Raw genomic sequence first — 11,313 nt, 5'->3', positions numbered from 1 at the left:
CCGAAACAGCCTGCAATGTTGAAGAGGTCTTCATTAACACAGCCAAAGAAATATATAGGAAGATCCAGCAGGGTTTATTTGATGTTCACAATGAGACAAATGGCATCAAGATTGGTCCTCAAAAGTGTATTTTAACATCGGTGGCACCCATCGCCTCCCAGCAGAACTCTGGTGACAGAGTCCAACTCTGGCTGCTGCTGAATGTCTGGCCTGGACGCTTTTTTTCCCCTTCCTGGAACTGCTTCAGATCAACAGGCTTAAAGAGATCTTATTAACTTTGGCTGAGTAAAGCCTCTTTTCAAGGTGTGATGTTTTGCCTTTCCACTTAAAGACCGGCGAAAATTTGGGCCCTTACTGACCTGCCCCTTCTTCAGGGACGTGAGCATTCCTTATAGATTAGGGCTCTTCTTATACTCCTACTTTAATTACAAAAATGTAGTATCAAAAGTTGATTGTCATGGCAATGAAAAAATAAATTATTTTAGAAGTATAAAGAAAATGGTATCCATCAGTCATCTTTATACTCCTAAAGTTCCTTGCACATAGTACTTTGTTGAATAAATGTTACCTGTTACTCATATAAATAACCTAGATTTGAGCATGGACTTATATTCATGGAAACTTCAGCCGAAACAGCCTGCAATGTTGAAGAGGTCTTCATTAACACAGCCAAAGAAATATATAGGAAGATCCAGCAGGGTTTATTTGATGTTCACAATGAGACAAATGGCATCAAGATTGGTCCTCAAAAGTGTATTTTAACATCGGTGGCACCCATCGCCTCCCAGCAGAACTCTGGTGACAGAGTCCAACTCTGGCTGCTGCTGAATGTCTGGCCTGGACGCTTTTTTTCCCCTTCCTGGAACTGCTTCAGATCAACAGGCTTAAAGAGATCTTATTAACTTTGGCTGAGTAAAGCCTCTTTTCAAGGTGTGATGTTTTGCCTTTCCACTTAAAGACCGGCGAAAATTTGGGCCCTTACTGACCTGCCCCTTCTTCAGGGACGTGAGCATTCCTTATAGATTAGGGCTCTTCTTATACTCCTACTTTAATTACAAAAATGTTAGTATCAAAGTTGATTGTCATGGCAATGAAAAAATAAATTATTTTAGAAGTATAAAGAAAATGGTATCCATCAGTCATCTTTATACTCCTAAAGTTCCTTGCACATAGTACTTTGTTGAATAAATGTTACCTGTTACTCATATAAATAACCTAGATTTTAAAAATATCTATCAAAACGATAGAGGGATAGATTCCACTGCCCAAATGAAAAGCTTCTGTAAGATAAATCAAGTTAGCTTCTTTTCTATTTATCTGGTACATCTCCATAAAACTGTTCTTGGGTGCTAATACCATGCTGTAAGACTAGTTGATTGGTAGAATCGCTTCAGGTGAAGTTCTTTTGGTACCACTGTAATTAGACCTCTTATATCAGAGAGAAAACTAATCTGATCTACCTCTAATTCTATTCCATAATAGGGTTCTTATGTAGATTTCTATTCACCACAAATAAATGACTATTTGCAAGGGCAACATAAAAATACTATATACTTCTTTCACTGACAGCTCACAGCATAATATTAATTTCTTAGCTATCCCAAAACTTACCTAACCAAAAGAATAAATAGGCTTTGTAAGTTGAGAAATAAAAGTCAATAAGGAAAGGGAGACCCAACACTATTATCAACACAAAGAACACAGACCTTTTATCTACTCACCTGTGGATAAAGGGAGAAAGTTTCTGAAAATCTGAAGGAACTTGGATCATCTTTGTGATACTCTCCAAATTTCTGACACTAAATCAAATAAGACATGTTAGTAATATAATTCCTGGCATAGAATTAAGACTGTGGCCTATACATATTCTATTTTAAAAAGCTATTATCCTTTAGGAGGCAGATATTTGATATAGGCTAAAATTGGAATATTGCTTATAGACTTACTAAAAGACTTATTATAACCAATGAAATGTATTTGAATTTCAGAAGTATTATATCATTTATGTGTTTATCTATGCCTTATCTATAATAATAAAAGGGTAATATGCTAACTAGACTGGATCTCATTCCAGACATCCTTCCTGACGAAGCCAGGGCTGGAGGGAAGCCAATCTGGGTCCCAGGTGCCAGAGGGAAGCCTGTGCCAGCAGCAGGGGGAAGGAAGGCCTACTCTTGCACAAATTTTCGTGCATCGGGCCTCTAGTAGAGCATATAAAAAGGCATAATTAATTTTATCACATTTTTGGCTTCCATGAAAAATCACTTCAGACCTACTGTTATCCAAAGAATAGAAATGCTATAGTTGTAGAGCTAATCCTTAGAAAACAAATCTTGCTATCTGGGAATAAGAGTTTGGCAGTCTTCAATGTTTCCTAATTATACTTCACTGGTGAAACTTATAGATTAAGATAATAATCTTCACTGTCCAATATGATAGCCACTAGCTATATGTGGTAATTTAAAGTAATTAAAAATTTTTAAAAATCCAGTTCCTCAGTTGCACTAGCCATACAGGGGCAGGCAAAAGTAGGTTTATAGTTGTAATACAAATAAATAACACATTAATTGATTAATAAGTAATACAAGGATATATTGCTTTGTATATTCACAACTATAACCCACTTTTGCTCACCTCTATATTGGAAGAGCTCAATGGCCACATATGGGTAATAGTTCCATATGAACAGTGCAAACTATAGGTATTTCCACCACCGATCTCTTGGATAGTGCTGACCTAGAATATCTAATACCTTGAAAAGATGTGAAAAAGCCAATATGTCAGGCATTATTCAGTCATCATTAGCATTTATATTTGTCCTGTTATATCTTTAGGATAAATTCCTAGAAGTAGAATTTCGGATAAAAGGTAGTTTTTAAGTTTTTGATATATGTCACCAACTGCCTTCTTTTTTTGTTGCTGTTCTTTTTTCTTAATCCTCACGTGAGGATATTTTTCCATTGATTTTTAGAGAAAGTGGAAGAGACAGAGAAATATGATGTCAGAGACACATCAATTGGTTGCCTCCTGCATAAGCCCTGATCAGGGCCAGGGATCGAGCATGCAACCAGGACTCTTTAGTCTGTGGGCCAACACTTTATCCACTGAGTCAAACCAGCGATGGCACCAGCAGCCTTCTTTATATAAGGTTATACAGATATTTACAGAAGTTGTACAGATTCATACACCTACAAGCTATTCTAATTCTTATCAGTTTGACAGATGATAATTTTTGTCTTATTCTATTTTAGAACTTTGATTATAAGTAAGATTTGGTTTTTCTTATTTACTAGTCACTTCACATTTCTTCTTTTGCTAATTCCTAGTTCATGATCCTTGCTCATTTTTTGCCTAAACCTAACTGATTTGTAAGAGCTCTTAAAAATGAAAATTTTCACATTCTATTAAATATATAACCAATGATATTGTCTGTACTTTACCACAGATAGCAACGTAAACTTTGTATAACATACACAAACATGAATTTTTAATTTTTGGGTTACTTCTTAAAAAAAATTCTGAACACTGTCAAATGCCCTAGTATTCACTTACCATGAGGAGTCAGCCTTATTTACAACCCAACCAAAACACTAATCATATGAGAAAAAAAAGACTGAAGTATAAAGAAGGTATATCAAAGATCCACTGTTTGAATTATTCAAAAGTAATATGATTGAGCAAATAAAGCAACGACAATAGTGTTCTTGAGAAAAATAACACTTGCAAAAAGGCTTGTCCTATCCTTAATTCAGTATTATTTATGCATCAAAGCAGCCACATTAAAAAAAAATAGGTCAAAGCCTAAATTCCATAAGAATATGAAAATGACAAAAGTGGTCATCTTTTTTTTAAAATATATATTTTATTGATTTTTTTACAGAAGAAAGGGAGAGGGATAGAGAGTTAGAAACATCAGTGAGAGAGAAACACTGATCAGCTGCCTCCTGCACACTCCCTACTGGGGATGTGCCCGCAACCAAGGTACATGCCCTTGACGGGAATCGAACCTGGGACCCTTCAGTCTGCAGGCTGACACTCTTATCCACTGAGCCAAACCGGTTAGGGCAAAAGTGGTCATCTTTAAAAAGGGCTTGGTCTCACTGGTATAGCAAGAAAAAACCTGGCTTGGGTAAAATTTTTAAGGAAATCCCCAAGTGTCTTAAACAAGAGAAATTTCCTGGGTCAACACTAATCAGATAAAGTGTTTATCCATTGGACTAGCAGCACAGCTAAAGGGAGAACACAATTAGTGGTTAGTGGGTAAAGTAAAGGTCAATACTGAAAAAAAATCAAATATTGATTTTGAATTGTAAGAGAATGTCATTCAATAGAAAAGGTAAGAAACAGATCCATGAAGCTGTACACAAAGTGATCAACAAGAGACTGAGAATGGAGGTGGCAAATCATGTGTTGATGCCAGTGCCTTAAGTGATGCTGACCAAGGGGAGCAAGAGCATATGTAGGGTGTCCCCCCAAAATGTATACACACTTATCAGCTTATAGCTCAATTGATGTTTCTTTTCAGATTTAACCCATTGGAATTAATAATTATTCAAAGTGTATATACATTTTGGGGGAACACCCTGTATTAAAGATGTCAGAAGCAAATGTGGTACCAGCACCAACTTGGCCATATATTGCCCACTATCTAAAAATAGTTTTTAAATAGATGTTTATTTTTAATTAACATTACTCAAATAATTAAGAAAAAAATTATATTCACTATGCCAAATTAAGGCAAAGAAGTTTGTTAGTATAATTTCATAAATTTTTCACTTGAAAAATATTAACCCTTTCTCTATTTGTGTAGCTATCACTGTTATAGCTGAAAATTTAACAGCATGGATTCATTACAAAAAATGAGGCTGCACTATTTTAGCTACTTAGAATAGTTTCTGTAACTAAGGTTCATTTGTCATCACCTTAAGCTTCACTTTAATTGTACACTAAATTTGATTCAATCAACTAAAGAAAAAAATGTAAAGATCATATTCTCACCACTTTTATCATATATGAGGGGTTCTTAGTCACTAAGGGTTTTGTGATTTTTTTTTAATTATTTTTTTTAAACTTTTCACACCATAGCATGCCAGCCACAGTGATGGACAGTTTCCAAGTTATCCTGTTAGCAATTTCTTTTTTTAATCCTCACTTGAGGACATTTTTTCCATTGATCCTTAGAGAGTGGAAAGGAAGGAAGAAAGAGAAAGAGAGAGAGTGGGAGTGAGAAAGAGAGATATCGATTGGTGCCTTCCTCATAAGCCCCGACCAGGGCCAGGGATCAAACCTGCAACCAAGGTACTTTGCCCTTGATCAGAAATAGAGCCCACAACCCTTCAGTCTGTGGGCACACACTCCAACCACTGAGCCAAATTGGCCAGGGTATTTTATCGATTTATTTAGAGACTAGAGGCCTAGTGCACAAAATTTGTGCAGGGGGGGAGGGTCTCTCAGCCTGGCCTGCACCCTCTCACAATCTGGGACACCTAGGAATTGGGCCTAAACCAGCAGTCGGAAATCCCTCTCGCAATCTGGGACTGCTGGCTCCTAACCGCTCGCCTGCTTGCCTGCCGGATAGCCCCTAACCACTATGCCTGCCTGATTGCCCCTGACCACTCACCTGCCTGCCTCATTGCCCCTAACAGTTCTCCTGCCTGATCTCCCCTAATCCCTCTGCCTGCCTGCCTGATCACCACCAACCACTTGCCTGCCTGCCTGATCGTCCCTAACAGCTCACCTGCCTGCCTGATCAACCCTAACTGCCTCTGCCTGCCTACCTTATTGCCCCTAACCCCTCTGCCTGCCTGCCTGATAGCCCCTAACCACCTCTGCCTTGGCCCCCACACCCAGGACCCAGGCTTCCCTCCTCCGGCCGGCCGCAAGCAACTAGGACCCGGGCTTCCCTCCCTCTGGCCAGCTGTAGGCAACAGGGACCCAGGCTTCCCTCCCTTTGGCTGGCTGCAGGCACCCAGAACCCATCTGCTCAGGCCGGGACCTGGGACCCCGGGCAGCTTCGCCTGGGCAGGAACCCGGGACCCAGGGCGGCACCACCCGGGCCCCGGCTTTGTCAGGAAGGACATCCGGAATGATGTCTGGTCTATCCAGTCTAATTAGCATATTACCCTTTTATTAGTATAGATATTTCATTCCCATGTGGCAGTATGCAGTAAGACTATGTTCATCTGGATAACTCCTTTCTCAGTATTTGACACAGGGAGACAACAGATAACTGTTGTTTGCACAGAAAGCAGAGGAGCAGTCTGACATCAGCCTCTCCCTCTCAAATTCCCTCCACCAATTTCCTCTTACACACAGCTGCCAACTGAGTTATGAGAACAGACAAGTTATACTGTTGTGACAGAAGGTCTGGGTACATTTTTCATTGTGCCATGACTCACCTGTCCTCTAGTCACAACAGCCTTGCTGCTGTTGTGACTGATACAAACTGCAGAATGTGTAGATTAGAAGTGAATTATATAGTCAAGGTTTTGTAATTTTGTGTTTTTTGCAACTGACACATTTAGTTATTTACAAGGCTGTTCTGTTTTATATTTTACTGGTGCCCTGGTGCATGAAATTTGTGTATGGGGGGTGAGGGGGATGACGGGGGGTCCCTCATCCTGATCTGCACCCTCTCCAATCCAGGAATCCCTCGGAGGATGTCCGACTCCGGGACCGCTGGCTTCTAAATGCTCGCCTGCCTGCTGGCCTGATCGCCCCCTAACTGCCCTCCCCTGCAGGCCTGATTGCCCCTAACTGCTCTTCCCTGCCAGCCTGATTACCCCTAACCACCTCTGCCTCAGCCCCTGCCACCAGGGCTTTGTCCAGAAGGACATCCGGAAGATACCCGGTCTAATTAGCATATTACCCTTTTATTAGTATAGATTAGTGTTTGTGTTTTACAAGCATGTCAAATAATAGGGCAACTTTTTAATATATATTTTATTGATTTCAGAGAGGAAGGGAGAGAAACAGAGAGATAGACATCAATGATGAGAGAGAACCACTGATCGGCTGCCTCCTAAACACCCCATACTGGGAATCGAGCACACAACTCGGGCATATGCCCTGACTGGAAACTGAACCATGACCTCCTGGTTCATAGGTTGATGCTCAACTACTGAGCCACACTGGCTGGGCACAGAGTAATTTTTTAAATTGACTTTTAGAGAGAGAGGAAGGAAGAGGGAGAGAGAGAAATATCCAAGTAAAAGTGGACATCCATGGGCCACCTCCTGCACACCCCATACTGGGGATTGAGCCAGCAACCCAGGCATGTGCCCTGACTGGGAACTGAAGCAACAACCTTTCAGTGCACCAGATGACACCCAACCAACGGAGCCACACCCACCAAGGCTAATATGGCAATTTTTGAACCTGAGATGTGAGACAGTAGAGAAAGATTCCAGACATAATCCTACAGAGAATTCTGAAGAATTATAATCTTTCTGAGTCATTTCACTAACTTATGCAAGAAGAGACACAAAAAAAGTCCATCTTCACAATGAAAACTGCTTCTCAGTGGGTTTTTGCATAAACTGATAGCCCAAGTTGTACTATTCAATTTTATGTCATAGCTTATAACCTACAAAGGCAGTAATAGCTCCAGCAAAAGGGAAAAAGCACTTTACTATGAATCACAGTCATTTGACAAATAAAGGTGCTGATTGCTTAAACAACTTTTAGAACCTCAAATCAATCAAGTGTTTGCTAAAGTAACATTCAGTCAAAAGGCTCAGGAAACAAACTATTTCAGAGCATAGCTTATTACCCAGACAAGGAAAAGTCAAACAGTTGGTGAGAATCTAATAATGCTGACAAGTAAAACTACCATAAGTAAAATGCTGGGACAAGATGCAATCTGAGAAACTGAAACAACATAATGTTAAAACAATATAATAAACACACTGATAACACGATACATGACGCTGAGAGGTGTGTGTAATTAGCTGAAAAATAACAGCTTCTCTATTCAGGTCAAAGAATCAACAGGTTTCACCAATTTCATGTCAAATAACTAAATAATAGTCAAATTCAAGAAAACTTTACTGCTGCCATAAATAAGCAAAGGTAAAAATAAACTGAATGTTTTATCTTCCTATCTGAAACAAAAGGTCTGTCTTGGAAGAATTGTGTTGGCTTTTGTACTGATGGTGTATGATCTATGAGAGGTTTTGTCTCTTGTTAAAAAAAAAAAGGACATGCTATTTTTAAGCCTTTGAGTGCCAGGGAGCGCAATCGCACTCCTCTTGTCTTTCGCCAAAAGTCCGAGAGCGCTATAGCACTCCTCCTGGAGTGTCACTATTAGATGTTAGTAGTTCACTCTTTATTGACAGATGGCACCTAAATGCAGAATGTTTACTTATGATGCCAAATGTTTGTATTTCTAAAATTGACCACTGGCATCTATCTAACTAATTTTCATAATTTTTTTCCTAAACTGCTGTAAAATCAGCAAAAATGCCTTGGCAATTTTAGCATAGTTCCTAGGATATTGGTTGGCACTCAAAGGGTTAAGTACAAAGGGAGAGGGATTATGTAGGGACAGGAGAAACTTTGGGTTATGATAGCTATGTTTATTATCTTGACTGTGGTGATGTTTTCATGAGTACATACAGATATGTATCAGAACTTATCAAATTATGCACTTTAAATATGTATATTTAAAGATTTTCAAAAGAAAGAATTATTGTGCTAATAAAGGTTTCAAATGACTTATATTTCATGGCATGTCCTAGTACCAACTATAAATATCAAATCCACATAAAGCCTTTTTTTCCCTATAGAATCCTTGTGATCATGTGAAATAGTCATAGCTAATGAGGTGTAAGTAGAAGTCTCTGCTAGAGTTCTGGGAAAAGCCTTTGCTTTCCAAATAAAAATAAAATATATCCAACTAGGAAAAAAAAAGACATGCTGATGTTGTCATAATACTGCCTTCTTCACACAAAGGTACTAGTATACAAACACTTTGAAATGAAATGGGGGAAAAGTTCCAAATGATGCCACAAAAATGGCTAACTTTATTAAACCAAGATTAGTTCACTCAAGAATGTTTTTTAAACTACATGAAAAGCTGAGACAAAGAGCACAAAAGCCTCCTTACAAACAGAAATCAGATAGCTTAGCAGAGAGTTCTCACCAGGGTGTTTGAGAAGGAAATAATAAGCCAAAGTCTGTTGAGTAACCATGGAACATTAGGAAAAGAACTTAAACTCTAGGTCATAATGTAAGCAATAAGTTCCTGACATTTTAAAAACCCATCATTATCAATAACTTTACTAACACATACTTTGGTGATCTAGATCAAGATAATCAAGACACTTATATTTTTCTATAATTAGTTATATAATGTATACTTTTTATATACCAATTAAGTTCTCTTAAAGATTTCCATTAAAATGAAAATAGAAAACTAAAACCATAGCAATGAAGAAAAATATGCAAAAAAGCAGTAAAAACAGTTATAGTAAATTAGTATTATGTCTTAAAATAATGTGGTATCAACCAAAACAGAAATAAGATGTTCCATAATTATAACTTTCATTTTAAGGAAGAAAGGCATTTTAGTTATTGGAAGAGGTAAGTGAATTCTACTGTTCATTAATATGCCTTTTACAGCAACTTGAACAGGAGACCCTCATACAGCCTTTTAGTTACACTGTTAAAAACTTTAAAAAAGATTATCCGCAATAAATATTTACTACAGATAAAGACATACAGATTTAGAAAAGCATGATGTTCACTACGTACCAGCCGAATGAGCTGTCTGTCTAGCCATCTAAGCACATCTGGTCCTTCCTCTGTTTCTGCTCTATATATTGCCAGCCTGGCCATAAGAATGGCAGCAGCCTCCTGGTCAAAAGATGCGGCAATGCTCTGGATTTGAGTTTGAGCATCTGCCCAGCTAAAGACAAGAAGAAAGCACAGAAATGCTGCTAAATTATTATATTCACAATATCGTAGTTGGGCTATCACACATATTTAAATTTAAAAGGTACATAAAATTACTCCGATATTTTAAAATTCCAATATTATCTAGATGTCCCCTGACCAAGAATCAAACCCACCACCTTTTGGTGTCTGGGAGGACGCTCAACCAACTTAGCCACCAGCCAGGCTACGAGGTGTGTGTTTTTGTTTCATCCCTTCACCTTTTTCACCCAGCACCTGAACCCCCTCCCCTCTGTATGTTCTCTGTATCTATGGGTCTGTTTCTATTTTCTTTGTCAGTTTATTTTGTTCATTAGATTCCACATATAAAAGAAATCATATGGTATTTGTCTTTCTCTGACTGGCTTATTTCACTTAGCATAATATTATCCAGGTCCATCCATGCTGTTGCAAAAGGGAAAATTTCCTTCTTTTTTACAGCCAACTAGTATTCCATTGTGTAGATGTACCACTGCTTTTTTACCCACTCACCTACTGATGGGAACTTGGGCTGCTTCTAAATCTTGGCCATTGTAAATAATGCTGCAATAAATATAGTAGTGCATATATATTCTTTTGAATCTGTGTTTCAGGAGTCTTCAGATATAGTCCCAGAAGTGGAATTGCTGGATCATAAGGCAATTAGTTTCATTTTTAATTTTTTGAGGTAACTCCTTACTGCTTTCTACAATAGCTGCACCAATCTGCATTCCTACCAAATGTGCACAAGGGGTCTCACATCCTCACCAACAGTTGTTGTTTATTGATTTATTGATGACAGCCATTCTGACAGTTGTGAGGTGATATCTCATTGTACTTTAATTTGCATTTATCTGATAATTAGTAACATGGAGCATCTTTTCATTTGTCTATTGGCCTGTACGTGCTCTTTGGAAAAGTGTCTATTCAGGTCCTTTATCCATTTGTTACTGGATTTTCAGTGTGTTTTTTTTGGCGTTGAGTTCTATTAGTTGTTATAAATTTTGGCTATGGACCCTTATCAGATGTATCATTGGTGAATATGATCTCCCAGTCAGTGGGGTGTTTTTTCATTTCGTTGATGATTTCCTTTGCTGTGCAAACTTTTTAGTTTGATCTAGTCAAATTTATTTACTTTTTTCCTGTTTCCCTTGCTGGTAGTGCTACATCAAAAAAATATATATATATCACAATGAGAAATGTCCAAGATTTTACTGCCAATGTTTTTTTTCTAGGATTTTTATGGTTTTGAGTCTAACATTTAAGACTTTAATCCATTTTGAGTGTATGGTGTGAGAAGATGGTCTAGTTTCATGTTTTTGCATGTTTATATCCAATTTTCCAAACACCATTTATTGAGACTACAGTTACTCCATTATATGTTCTTTCCTACTTTGTCAA

At 38.1% G+C, this 11,313-nt stretch overlaps 1 protein-coding gene across 1 annotated transcript in view; it reads right to left on the bottom strand.

Annotated features, from left to right (window-relative positions):
- SEC23A (Sec23 homolog A, COPII coat complex component) overlaps nucleotides 1–11,313 on the bottom strand; it is a 56,409-nt gene that overhangs the window by 15,769 nt on the left and 29,327 nt on the right. Inside the window, exons 14-15 of the mRNA XM_006757738.2 lie at nucleotides 9,754–9,907; nucleotides 1,722–1,799 (exon numbers count right to left, since the gene is read on the bottom strand). Of these exons, the coding sequence (XP_006757801.1) occupies nucleotides 1,722–1,799; nucleotides 9,754–9,907 (232 nt within the window). The remainder of the gene's footprint in view (nucleotides 1–1,721; nucleotides 1,800–9,753; nucleotides 9,908–11,313) is intronic.

This window comes from Myotis davidii, unplaced genomic scaffold, assembly GCF_000327345.1.
Source record: "Myotis davidii unplaced genomic scaffold, ASM32734v1 scaffold273, whole genome shotgun sequence".
Lineage (NCBI taxonomy): Eukaryota > Metazoa > Chordata > Mammalia > Chiroptera > Vespertilionidae > Myotis > Myotis davidii.
The sequence above is the reverse complement of the archived record's forward strand: the minus strand, read 5'-3'. Positions and strand labels throughout refer to the sequence as shown.